Below are 13,214 nucleotides of genomic sequence, written 5' to 3' on the forward strand. Positions count from 1 at the left end.
GCTACAGAATTCCAAATTAAGATCCACTTGATGTTTTCGAAACTAGACTCAAATACCTTTCTACCATAAAATTTTTAGATTTTATAGTTTATCAAATAAGTACAATAAAATCCTCAAATCTATCCTGATTCTGCTGTTTGACAACTTCAACCTTTCCTTACTAAAAATTATTTATCTCTTAGTACGGAATACGGATGATGTTTCCATTTGTTTCTCTTGAAAATAAACTCATTAAGAATTTAAAAATATAAATTTAGGCCCCTAATTATTTTTTTCAATTTTCGATGATTTTTCCAAAGTTAGGACAGGGGAACCCGAACCCATTCTAACCTTAGCTCACAAAATTCATTATATCTCATAACTTACAATTTCATTGCTTACAATATTTCTTCCATGAAAAACTAGACTCAATAAACTTTAATTTTGTATTTTATTCAACCTCTAACTCAATTTCCACTATTTTAGATTATTTTTCAAAGTTAGAATACTGCTGCTCTCAAAACCATTTTAGTGCAGAATGTTGATTTCCAAGATTATAACACCCTTATTTCCTTTCTCTACAATTTTTCACATCATTTTCTCTTATTTCTCTTATATCTCGACGGTAAGCAATTTTGGCTTTTCTTCGAATCCCATTTTCTGCATTTCTGGTACACACCTGGTATCGTTTCTGATGCGTAAGCACTCTTAAGCCTCCAGAACCTAAAAATCAACCAAATCTCTAGATTAATCACTTAATTCATTTGTAATCAACCAATTTTGGAAGGAACTCGACCAAAAACCTAACAAAATCCTTACATCGCTTGAGTAACCACCACTTCGCACAATCACAACGTCGATTCAAAACCACCAGCCCATTGATTAACTCCTAAACACTAAAAAGGAATCCCTTTTTCAGAGATTAACCAAGAACGATTAACAGTAGACAAAACTATTACTTATTGAACACATGCAACCAACGATGAACAACCAAATCAATTGAAAAATAAAGACAGAAATGGAAGGGGAAAAATAATGGAAATTTCGGCAGCAACTAGTGGAAAGAATCGACAGAGGAGGGAAAAAAGATGAAGAAAATGTCAGAAAAAGTTTGGGTAATTGGAGAGAAAATCGAAACTTTACTTTTTTTCTGTAACAAAAAGATAATCAGATTATTTTCTGATAACCTCTCCCCCATTATCTCCTAAAATCACTCCTTATTAACCCACTAAAACACAACTACTCAAAATTTTTCCCCAACACAACTCTTAGCCTAAATTGGAGCAAAAATACTATCTTCATGCCATCACAAAGAATTGGACACAGGACCTCCTTCACACCAACACTCCACTTATCCACCAGACCATCATGCCCATTCTGTTAATTATTTGCCAACTTTTACTTAAAAGCCTACTGATCAAAAATAGGGCTTATTCATAAAAATATCAAAATTTGCCCACATCATGGCTTGAACTTGGGACCTCTCACACACCCAAAACACTTAACCACTGAAGCAGATACACAGTTGTGTCACATCTTTTTCAAGAAAAAAAATAAAAATTTTGGGGCGTTACAACTCTAGCCCCTAAAAGAAAATTTCGGCCTCAAAATTTACCTGATCAGAAGCATCGCATCCTCAGGCTCCCACGTGGCCTCCTTAGTGCTATGATTACGCCATAGAACCTTCACCAAAGGAATAGACTTCCTCCTTAGAACCTTTACGTCACGATCCAGAATCTGGACAGCCTCCTCCTCAAAGGTTAAGTCTGGCCCAACCTCAATCTCCTCAACAAGGACAATATGAGTAGGATCAGAATGGTAACACCTCAAGATAGAGATATGAAACACATCATGGATAGGATCCAATACCAGAGGTAGCTCCAACTAATAAGCAACTGGTCCCACTCGCTTTAGAATACGGTAAAGTCCAATAAACCTAGGGCTCAACTTGCCTTTACGACCAAACCTCAGTACCTTCTTCCATGGTGAGACCTTGAAAGAAACGAAGTCCCCCACAGAATACCCAATCTCACGCCTCTTCAAATTCGTATAAGATTTCTGCCTGTCAAATGTCACTTTCAAACTATCCCAAATCAATCTAACCTTATCCTCTGTCTTAGAGACCAACTAAGGACCCAGAACACATTGCTCGCCCAACTCAGTCCAACATAAAGGAGTGCGACACTTACGACCGTACAGTACCTCGTAAGGTGCCATCTAGATAATAGACTGGAAGCTATTATTATAGGCAAACTTCGCTAACGGAAGATAATCCTCCCAACTGCCTCAGAAATCAATAGCACAGCTCATCAACATATCCTCCAGTACCTGAATCACTCTCTCTGACTAACCATCAGTCTGAGGATAGAATGCAGTACTGAAGTTCAACCTTGAACCCAGAGTCTCATGCATTTTTTTCCAAAACTGAGACATGAAACGAGGATCCCTATCAGAGATGATCAAAATTGGTACCCTATGAAGTCTCACTATCTCAGAAATATAGAGCTTCATCAGATTCTGCAAGGAATAATTTGTCTTAACTGAGATGAAGTGTGCATACTTAGTCCATCGATCTATGATGACCCACACTGAATCTTTCTTATTGAGTGTTAAAGACAACCTACTAACAAAATCCATCGTTACTCGCCCTCACTTCTATAGCGGAATCTTAATTAGCTACAATAATCCCGAAGGTAACTGATGCTCAGCCTTAACCTGCTGGCAAGTCAGGTATCTAGCCATAAAGTTTGTAACCTCTCGTTTCAACCCTGGCCACCAATACAACTCTCGAAGATCTCGATACATCTTATTTATGCCAGGGTGCATAGCATAAGGGCTACTATGGACCTCTCTCAAAATAGACTGTCTCAAGTCCAAATCATTTGGCACACATATTTGGCCTTAGAAACATAGCACACCCTCAGAGTTCAACCCAAAGTCTATAGTGCTACCATTCTCAATCTGTCAAAACCGAAGACCCAAAGACTCATCTTCTAGTTGTCTACCCTTAATCTGCTCGATCCAAGTTGGCTTGACTTGAAGCTCAGCCAACAAACTCCCATCGTCGAACAAGCTAAGTCGAGCGAACATCACTCTCAGATCAGTCATAGCCTTATGGCTCAATGCATCAGCCACCACATTGGCCTTGCCAGGATGGTACTTAATGGTATAATAATAATCCTTAAACAGCTCAACCCATCTCCGCGGCCTTAGATTCAGCTCCTTCTGAGTAAGGAGATACTTGAGGCTTTTGTGATCAGTGTAGATGATACACTTCTCACCATACAGATAATGCCTCCAAATTTTCAATGCAAAGACTACGACGACCAACTCCAAATCGTGCGTCGGATAGTTTGCCTCGTGTGTCTTAAGCTGACGAGACGCATATGCAACCACCTTACCATCCTACATCAACATACATACCAAACTAACATGTGATGCATCACTATAAACCGTGAACTCCTTTCCAGGTTCAAGCTGTACCAAAATAGGAGCCTCAGTCAGTACAGTCTTAAGCTTCTCAAAGCTCTCTTGCTGCGCATTAGTCCAGTCAAACGGTACACCTTTACGTCGCAGCTTAGTCAAGGGAGCTGCGATCAGTAAAAATCCTTCCACAAACCGTCGGTAATAACCTGCCAGCCCCAAAAAGCTGCGGATCTCAGACACATTCTTAGGCTAAGCGATTGAAGCAAAGAAGAGAATGAAAAACCTCGATAGAAAACAGGGCTACTCTTTTTATTCCTATGACTTTGAAAACAGAGGTCGAGCATTATCTATACAAGTACTCAAAAAAAATTCTAAAAAGTGTAATGAGTGATGAAAATGAAAATTTTGTGACTAAAACAAGTGTACAGTAACATAGTCGTTCGCCAAGTTAACAGTAACAGACCAAATTGAAATATTATTAAAATTAGGTGGCTAAAAGATAAAACTCTCTAATGACATTGTTAAATTTAATTTTTATTTTTATTTTGATGATCAAAATAAAAATTTACTAAATTTAGATCACCATAACCCAATGCTCTTTCATTCTTTTTCCTTCTCTATTTGGTTGTATGTGAAATAATTAGACATTTTGGGTAGAAGCTTAATCAAATACCAAGGTTTCCTCCTCCTATTTCACATCTTTAAGATAAAATTAAACATTTTCCTAAATAAAATAAGGATAAAAGATAAAAGCTAATGGTAGCTAAATTCCTAATAAAATATCTTTATAAATAATATTTAAAATAAAATAATCATAAATTTTAAAAATGTTGTATGTCAAAATACTACTTTTATGACCAAATTTTTTAATGTAATTCCGTATTTTCAGTTGTTCTCCACATTAAGTTTGCATTACACTTATAAAAATCGAACAATAAACGCCAAATTTAATAACATCATGTCCAAAAACTAATTAAAATTAGCCGCAAAAATATGCTAATTAAGCATATTATCAAATTAATTACACGTATATTTATTTTTACGTGTTTTGAATTTGATTAAGCTTTGTGATCAATTTAAAATTTCATGAATATATGTATACAATCATAGTCAATATATTAGATGAAATTTTGAATTGTGTTCTTTCAATCTATATGCCTTTTTTTCTTTTGTTCTTACCAATATGTCTTGTTATTATTGGAAGACCATTTTCCTATTCAAAAATTAAACACCCATTGTGAACTGGGGTTCCATTATTTTCCATGTGGGTCTCCATGCTTTGGACCCTGTTGAGAGTATCCTCAACCATTTTCATATACTAGAAATTAATGATTTCTGAATATATTCATATGAATCTAATTAAGATATATTTATTTGTATATATACTATATATTTATTATAAATTTAAAAAATGGGTCAGGTCAGGCCAAGCTCAAGGGCTCGGGCGCCTTGAAGTTTTTGCCCAAGCCCAAGCTCAACCCATATTTTAAACGGGTCTAATACTTTTGCCCAAGTTCATTTTTTGAGCTCAATTTTTTTGCCCACACCCTCTCAAATTTCGAGTGAGCCCTTGGGCTTGGGCAAGTAGCCCGACCTATGAACAGGTCTAATTTGGTATATGATAGTGTATTTATATATAAATATATTCATATGGATGTAATTGAGAGATATTTGCTTGTATAGATAATATAAAATTTATTATTTTCACCAAAATAATATATAATTCATTATCAAAATACAGTTAGAGTATAAATATATGAGTTTGCATTTGATATACTGATAGTGTATTTTTTATTATTTTATGAGTGCCCTTGAAAAATCGACATGTCTCTTTATTTTTATAGAATATAAATATATGGCTTTGTACAGGACACTTGTCAACCCCCTAACACTATTTGTAGAGTCTAAAAACTCCACTGCCAATGTACCAAATAATTTCCTATAAAAATATATGTTAAAACATTTAAACCTATATATAATTAATCAAAAAACTATAATATAAACTATATGTAATACCCCCTACCCGTATTCGTTGCCGAAATAGAGTATGAGGCATTACCAGATTTTACCGAATTTTTTTTTTCAAGATAGATTTATCATATTCATAAGATAATTTCATCACATACCAAAACCAAAATTTGTTAGCCATACCAATGGCTAACCATACATTCATTTCACATTAACATCTAATTTACTAGCTTATACATGCCATTGATTTCCAAAATAAAGTTCCTTTATGTACCGAGATCTCGAGATTGATAGTGTGATGTGTCTCCACCAAATCCGACCTCCGAGCTCTTAACTCTACAAACAGGGAAAAAAAAGCAGGTAAGCACTTTGTGCTTAGTAAGTTCATGCAACATGAATTATACTTACCATACTTATACATCCATCATTTAATAACACAAGCACACATCCAATTCACATAAACATATACCTATCACATACAAACTCAACCTCATACAAATTCATTACAAAGATAAATGATTGATGAGCTCATCAATTCCATGATTTCCATTTCCTTGTTATTTTTCCATATTTATCCCGTTGAACTACTTGGAATTTCGATGGATTTTCAGAGGTACACCAAAGTGTACAAATTCGGTCTCAATTCATATTCATGTGCGCACATTTCCATTTCAGAGAGCACACTCATGAACCTCATCCTTACAATGGATTACCGGTCGAGCTAAATCTCAGTAATATAAACTCACGAGTATTGTTGGGATTACCGGTCCAAGCTAAATCCCGCAACGACAATTACTCTAATGAGCTTGGATCTGAATTACCAGTCCAAAGCTAAATTGAGACCTAATTCGGATTACCCATCCGGGCTAAATCCATTTTCCACATATTCTTCGGGAGGGCTATATCAGGATAGGATCACCCGTCCGGGCTAGATCCTTTTTACCGTCAATTCCTTTTCAGAGATCCATCGAATTTTCCTTTCATTCAATCGGGATTTATTTCCTCTTTTCATCCATAATATCAATACTTCATCAGTTATCATACAATAAACATCCAAATCATATTCACATCAATAACAAACATTTCAAGCATTTATGAATATAATTCAAGTTACACGAACTTACCTCGACACTTGTTCGTAACCTAAAATCTACTAATCCTGAACTTTTTCTTTTCCTCGATCTTGCTTCGTATTTGAATTTTCCGGATCTAAATAAATAAATTTAATCATTAATCTAATACATTTCATGTTCATGTGTAACTTTCTCTACAATTCCATTATTATTTATAGTGCATTCAAAGCTGCCTCACTGAGTCATAGTCACTAAATTATTTATATCTTGAGCTACAGAACTCCAAATTAAGATCCGTTAATTTTTACTGAAACTAGACTCACATATCTTCTTACCATAAAAATTTCAGAATTTTTGGTTTAGCCAATAAGTACAGTTTATTCTTTAAAGTTTCCCCTGTTTCACTGTATGACAGTTCTGACCCCTCTTCACTAAAAATTAATTATCTCACTTACAGAATTAGGATGATGCTTCCCTTTTATTTCTTCAGAAAATAGACTCATTAAGGATTCTAAGCATATAAATTATAACTCATAATCATTTTTTTTACAATTTTTAATGATTTTCCAAAGTCAGAACAGGGGAACCCGAATTCATTCTGACCTTGTCTCATAAAATCTATTATATCTCATGATTTACAATTCCATTACTTACACCGTTTCTTTTATAAGAAACTAGACTCAATAAGCTTTAATTTCATGTTTTATTCATCCTCTAATTCGATCTCTAAAATTTTTGGTGATTTTTCAAAGTCAGAGTACTGCTGCTGTCCAAAACTGTTTTAGTGCATGGTGTTAATTACCATTTTTCCCTTAAACTTTCAACAATGATAATTTCGTCCCTGCTCAATTAACCTCTCCATTGAGCTGATTTTTCTCAATCAACACTTTATTATATCACTTTAAAGTACCTTATAACCTTTGGAAATTAGAATTTCAGCACTAAACTTTAATTCCAAACTTTTTCACAATTAGGTCGTACAAATCAATTTCTATTGGAATTACCTAATAAAATCATCTCATAAACAAATTAAAGCATCAATTTCATCCTATTTCCTCATAAAATTCCAGCACATATTCATATCAACTTTCAATATCATTCATAAAATCAAAAACTAATGAATTTAGTAATAGGACCTAGTTGTAAAAGTCTTAGAAACACAAAAATTACAAGAAAAAGGCAAGAATTAACTCACTTGGTGCAAAAATTATGAAAAACCAGCTTGAAGAAACCCTTAGGACGTTTTTGGCTGATGGGAATGCAGAAAAATAAAGAGGAATCTAGATAATTCCACTTTAGTCCTAACTTTTAAAGCAAATTTTGTAATATTCCAATTTTACCCTTATTTCTTCAATTCTCCTGATTTTTCTCAGCGCATGCGCCCAAAATATCTCCTTTTGGGGTTATTTGCAATTTATCTCCCTCCTCATTTCACAATTGAGCTATTTAATCCCTCTAGTAACTTTTACACTTTTTTCAATTTAGTCCTTTTGACTTAATTGACTACCCAAACATTAAAATTTTCTAACGAAATTTTACTACCATATTACTAACACTTCATAAATATTTATAAAAATATTTTTGACTCGGTTTTACTAGATCGAAGTCTCGATATCTTATTTTTACCTAATTTCTTCAATAATTTCTTTCTCTAACTAACCGCTTAATCAAGAAAATTTTTCTATCGATATTTTCATACGATTTTTCCTATCTTATCAATATTCATGCAAAAATATTAAAATAAATTTCTCTTTAAATTGGATTTGTGGTTCTGAAACCACTATTCCGATAATTTTGAATTTGGGCCATTACACTATAAATATACATGTTTATGTAGAAATATTTAAAAATATGAATAAATTCAAAATTATACACCAAAAATATTGATAACAATAATTACCCAGACAAAACCAATAAGCCTACTATACAATGTTGACCACCATAATTAAAATAAAATATAAAGATATTGATAATAAAATCGAATGTATAAAATCATCTCAGGACTCAAGTTTTTTGGAAGCTGAAATTAGTGATTGGGGCAATATGAGACGTTTCCATTAGGTTGGCAATCCTAAACATTGATTGATTACAGTTGTCAAGCATTTGAGAAATAAAAACATACTTGAAGCAATTCACATAGGAGAATATCATACTTCCTAAACTACTTATATGTTGCACTCTTAAATACGAATCATTTTCATCAATTAAGAATTGTTTCATGTTGATGGAGCTACCCAAAAAGTACTATTTTGAAGCTTCCAACTCTTTTTTCCTTGTTCACCTTCAAGTTATAATTCTTCTCTCATACTGCAACTTGCAAGGTCTAAACATGCTTTGTATAGCTACAAAAAGCCTTGTAATTAGAGGAAAAGTGACTGATCAACTTGCTTTACTCCAGTTCAAAGCCAAGATAACTGGTGATTAGCTCAAGATTATGGAGTCCTGGAATAGTTCCAATCACTTCTGTCAGTGGCGTGGTGTTACATGCGATCGCAAGCATCAAAAAGTCACCAAGTTGGAACTACAATTCCTCAAACTTTCAGGATCTTTATCACCGTATATTGGAAATTTTAGCTTTCTCAAGGGGTTGAATCTTGCAAACAACTTCTACAACCAGATTCCTCAAGAATTTGGTCGTTTAAGAAGGTTGGAAACTATTGGTGTTGAAGGCAGCAGCAAGCTGCTTTGATCTTGCTTGGACAGCAAGCCTCGCGACTTGCAGAAGAAACAAATGAAGAAAAATAGAAATTTGCAAGTGGAAAAACAGAAAAGAGAGAGAATTTTTGAATGAAAACTAGCTGAAATTTTCATTAAAAAATAAAATAAGGCATTAAGCCATTACATATAAGAGTCAACAATTACAAAGTGAATAAGTTACTACCTAATAACATACCTAACACCACTAATTTGCCTAGTAACTTGATAAACTTGCTTGTATGTGTTGCTTTGTTGAATTATCAATCAATCAACACCTAATTACATCAAAATGCAGCTACCAACTAAGTTTGAAACTAACTAAAATACAAAATGCTCATTGGAGTAACTAAATGCAACAAGAATGGTTCCAGCTTGCTGCTTGCTGCACGTTCTTGCATGGCCACCTTGGCTGCTGTATGGAGGCTGACTTCAACACTCCTCCTTAGCTTCCATGCTGCTGACTCCCAATAACTTTCTTAAGCTCATGAATCTCGATACACCAAGAGCTTTTGTGAAGATGTCAGCAATCTATTCTTCAGAATTACAGTGAATCAAATCGATCTCTTGAGCTTCTTCCATTTCTCTTACCACATGCAGTTTAATATTGAAGTGTTTTGTCCTACCATGGAAGACAGGATTTTTAGCAATAGCAACAGTTGACTTATTGTCACAATAAATTTTAGTTGCTTCAGTCTGTTGTAGATTCAAATAATTGAGAACTTTTCTTAGCCAAACAGCTTGATTAACTGTATTAGCTGCTGCTACATACTCTTCTTCTACTGTCGATTGGGCCACCATTATTTTTTTTAGAACTCCAGCAAATCATAGTTGAACCAAGTGTAAAAGCATAACCAGAAGTGCTCTTCATATCATCTTTTGAACCAGTCCAATCACTGTCAGTGTAGCCTATCAATTTCAGATCTCCAGCTCTTCTAAAATGTATTCCATGGCTCAAGGTACCTTTGATGTACCTGAGTACTCTTTTCCTTACTTGGTAATGCTGCTGGTTATAACAATGCATAAACCTTGATAGCATGCTCATAGCAAACAAAATATCAGGTCTTGTTACAGTTAAATACAACAAACAACCAACAAGACTCCTGTAAGTAGTTTCACAGACAGGTTCATAATCTACTTGGCTCGATAGCTTTATGCCAACAGCCATAGGTGTGCTTGTTGGCTTACAGTTCTGCATTGAAAACTTGGATAGAACCTTCACAGCAAACATTTTTTGTCCCAAAAAAATTCCTTCTTCTGCTTGGCGCACCTCTATTCCTAGGAAATATGTCATCAAACCCAAGTCAGACATCTCGAACATCTCCATTATTTTTGTTTTGAAATCAACTAACTTGATTTTGTCTCCTCCTGTCACTAAAAGATCATCAACATAGAGAGACACAATAAGCTGTATTTCAGCTCGATTCTTCTTAACATAGAGTGTTGGCTCACTAGCACTTCTCTCAAATCCCAAGCTGACTAAATATGAGTCAATTCGAGCATACCAGGCTCTAAGAGCCTGTTTTAGGCCATACAAAGCCTTTCTAAGCCTGTACACCATATGTTCTTTACCAGACATTGTAAAACCTGGAGGCTACTCAATATATATCTCCTCTTCCAAGAAGCCATTAAGAAATACAGACTTCACATCCATCTGGTGAATTGTCCACTGGTTCTGAGCAGCTAGAGCAACCAGCAATCTGATTGTATCAAGTCTGGCTACTGGAGCAAATGTTTCCAGGTAGTCCAGACAATATCTTTGACTAAAGCCCTTCACAACCAGCCTAGCTTTCAGCTTGTTTAAACTCCCATCTGCATTATGCTTGACCCGATAGACCCATTTTACACCAATGGTCTTTCTGTTAGCAGGCTTTTCAACCAACTCCCATGTCTGGTTCTTCTTCGAATCATGTTGATTTCATCAACCATAGCCTGCTTCCAGCCTTCATCTGCCTCAGCCTCTTCAAAACTGGTAGGTTCTGCTATAGCAATCTGTGCTCTCTCATAAACTTCATCCAAGGACCTTGTGCCTCTCACAGGCACATCATCAATGTCCATTTCAGGACCAATCTGTTCAAGTTCAGCTTGGTTAGGCACTAGTTCTTCTGAAACAGCTTCTAGTTCATTCTTCTCCCAATTCCAGCATTCCTTTTCATCAAAAACCACATCTCTGCTTACTTGAATTTTGTTTATCAAGGGATCCAGGACTCTTTAATTTTTTTTACTGAGCTATAGCCTACTAGAATGCCAGGCTGAGATCTCTTTGAAAGCTTATCCCTTTTCACTGCTGGTATTTGTGCATAGCACAGGCAACCAAATACTTTCAGATGTGCCAGGGAAGGTTTGAATCCGAACCAAGCCTCAAAAGGTGTCTTCTGAGCAAGAGCTTTAGTTGAGAGCCTATTCTGAAGGTAAACAGCAGTGTTTACTACCTCAGCCCACATGGTTTTTAACAGTTTCTTCTCAAACAGCAAGCACCTGGCCATATCCATCAGGCTTATATTCTTCCTTTCAGAGACCCCATTTTGCTGAGGTGTGTACACATTTGTTACCTGGTGTTTGATGCCAGCATCATTGCAAATGGTTTGGAACTGAGCTGAACTGTACTCAGTCCCATTATCTGATCTTATTCACAAACACTTGAGCTACTTCAGACTTGTGTTTCATGAAGAAAATCCAGCAATATCTTATAAAATTATCAATGAAAAGAATGAACTACCTGTTTTTGCTAAGTGATTTAGTCCTCATAGGCCCACACACATCAGTGTGTACCAGCTACAGTCTTTCAGTGGTTTTCCATGCTGTGTTTGTAGGAAATGGCAGTCTTGACAAACTTCATCATTCTTCACTGAGTTGGTGAAGTTTTCAGCCAAGCCTTCACTGACCATTTGAGCCATCGATCTGAAGTTGGCATGTCCAAGCCTTTGATGCCAGAGCTTGGAATCATCAGCAGAGGCTGTGTATGCTGACTTTGAGTTATTTGGCCAATGAACCTCAAAGCATTTGTCAGTCATAGTGACTGTCATGAGGCTTGATCCACTTGGATCAGCAATCTGACACTGCTTGTCTTTGAACACAACTGAGTAGCCTTTCTCTAGCAGTTGAGCTATGCTGAGAAGGTTTCTGTTAATCTCAGGCACCAATAGCACATTCGAGATGACCTTGTTGCCTATAGGAGTGCATATTAGTGCATCCTTTTTTCATTTAGCCTTTATAAACTGACCATTTCCAACCTTGACTTTAGTTTTGTAGCTTTTGTTCAAGGTTCTGAACAAGGATGCATTTGGTGACATGTGGTTAGTACAGCCACTGTCCAATAGCCAGCCTTTTGAACACTTCTTCCAGTAACTAAGCAGGAAACAGTAAAAACTTGCTCCTCTTGATCACTGTTGTATTTAGCCACTCGAGCTTCAGCCTTTGGCTGCTAAAATTGGCTATGTCTTGGTTTGTTTCTATTTTTACAAACCCTTTCAACATGGCCTTTCTTCTTGCAATGCTGGCATATAGCATCTGGTCTAAACCAACATTTCTCCTCTGGATGACCTAGCCTTTTGCAATGTCTGCAAGGCTGGTCATTGCTTCTTACAGCATCAGGTTTAGGCCTGTTTTTCCAAAACTTTTTAACTTTCTGAGCATTGGTGCTCGAGGCTTCTTTGGCTTTGGCTTGAAAAACACCTTCCTGGTGGTCTTCAACTCTACTAGCTCTTCTTTGCTCCTGAGCATAGAAGGTGTTGATCAGCTCAGTCAAAGAGATACTAGCAAGATCTCTTGAGTCCTCTAAGGAGGATATCTTTGCTTCATATCCCTTAGGAAAAGCAGAGAGAACTTTCTCCACTATTCTTGCCTCATCAAAGTGCTCACCTAGGAGCCTTATACTGTTGACCATTACCATGATTCTATCTACATACTGCTTCACTGTTTCTTCTTCCCTCATCTTCAAATTCTCAAAATCTCTTCTTAAATTCAACAGCTGTTGTTGCCTTGTTCTCTCTCTGCCTTGAAACTCCTCCTTCAGCTTGTCTCAGGCCTGCTTTGGAGTCTCACAGGCCATAATCCTGTTGAAGATGACATCTG

The 13,214-nt window shown here is 35.9% G+C and overlaps 2 protein-coding genes across 2 annotated transcripts; both read right to left on the reverse strand.

Annotated features, from left to right (window-relative positions):
• Positions 1 to 687: 687 nt before the first annotated feature.
• LOC128034022 (uncharacterized) lies at positions 688 to 2,616 on the reverse strand. Its single transcript, XM_052622547.1, has 4 exons — positions 2,331 to 2,616; positions 1,954 to 2,090; positions 1,663 to 1,863; positions 688 to 702 (listed from the first exon to the last, which is right to left on the reverse strand). Exons 1-4 carry the CDS (start codon positions 2,614 to 2,616, stop codon positions 688 to 690), a joined length of 639 nt encoding a protein of 212 aa, XP_052478507.1.
• An 8,118-nt stretch (positions 2,617 to 10,734) lies between these two features.
• Positions 10,735 to 13,074, reverse strand: LOC105775676 (uncharacterized). Its single transcript, XM_012598165.1, has 6 exons — positions 12,607 to 13,074; positions 12,445 to 12,561; positions 11,913 to 12,334; positions 11,381 to 11,741; positions 11,024 to 11,288; positions 10,735 to 10,952 (listed from the first exon to the last, which is right to left on the reverse strand). Exons 1-6 carry the CDS (start codon positions 13,072 to 13,074, stop codon positions 10,735 to 10,737), a joined length of 1,851 nt encoding a protein of 616 aa, XP_012453619.1.
• Positions 13,075 to 13,214: the final 140 nt, after the last annotated feature.

The sequence above is a fragment of the Gossypium raimondii genome, chromosome 10 (genome assembly GCF_025698545.1).
Source record: "Gossypium raimondii isolate GPD5lz chromosome 10, ASM2569854v1, whole genome shotgun sequence".
NCBI lineage: Eukaryota > Viridiplantae > Streptophyta > Magnoliopsida > Malvales > Malvaceae > Gossypium > Gossypium raimondii.

What these genes read in the sequence shown, in the direction of transcription:
- LOC105775676 (XM_012598165.1), bottom strand. Translation starts at nt 13,074, where the DNA reads ATGAGGGAAGAAGAAACAGTGAAGCAGTATGTAGATAGAATCATGGTA. An exon ending in CCACTGAAAGACTGTAGCTG is followed by an intron (nt 11,742 to 11,912) that starts GTACACACTGAT and finishes GACTGAGTACAG; the next exon opens with TTCAGCTCAGTTCCAAACCA. An exon ending in GATCTCAGCCTGGCATTCTA is followed by an intron (nt 11,289 to 11,380) that starts GTAGGCTATAGC and finishes TTTGATGAAAAG; the next exon opens with GAATGCTGGAATTGGGAGAA.
- LOC128034022 (XM_052622547.1), bottom strand. Translation starts at nt 2,616, where the DNA reads ATGGATTTTGTTAGTAGGTTGTCTTTAACACTCAATAAGAAAGATTCA. An exon ending in ATTCTATCCTCAGACTGATG is followed by an intron (nt 2,091 to 2,330) that starts GTTAGTCAGAGA and finishes TCTCTAAGACAG; the next exon opens with AGGATAAGGTTAGATTGATT. An exon ending in AGGTCTCACCATGGAAGAAG is followed by an intron (nt 1,864 to 1,953) that starts GTACTGAGGTTT and finishes GTTGCTTATTAG; the next exon opens with TTGGAGCTACCTCTGGTATT.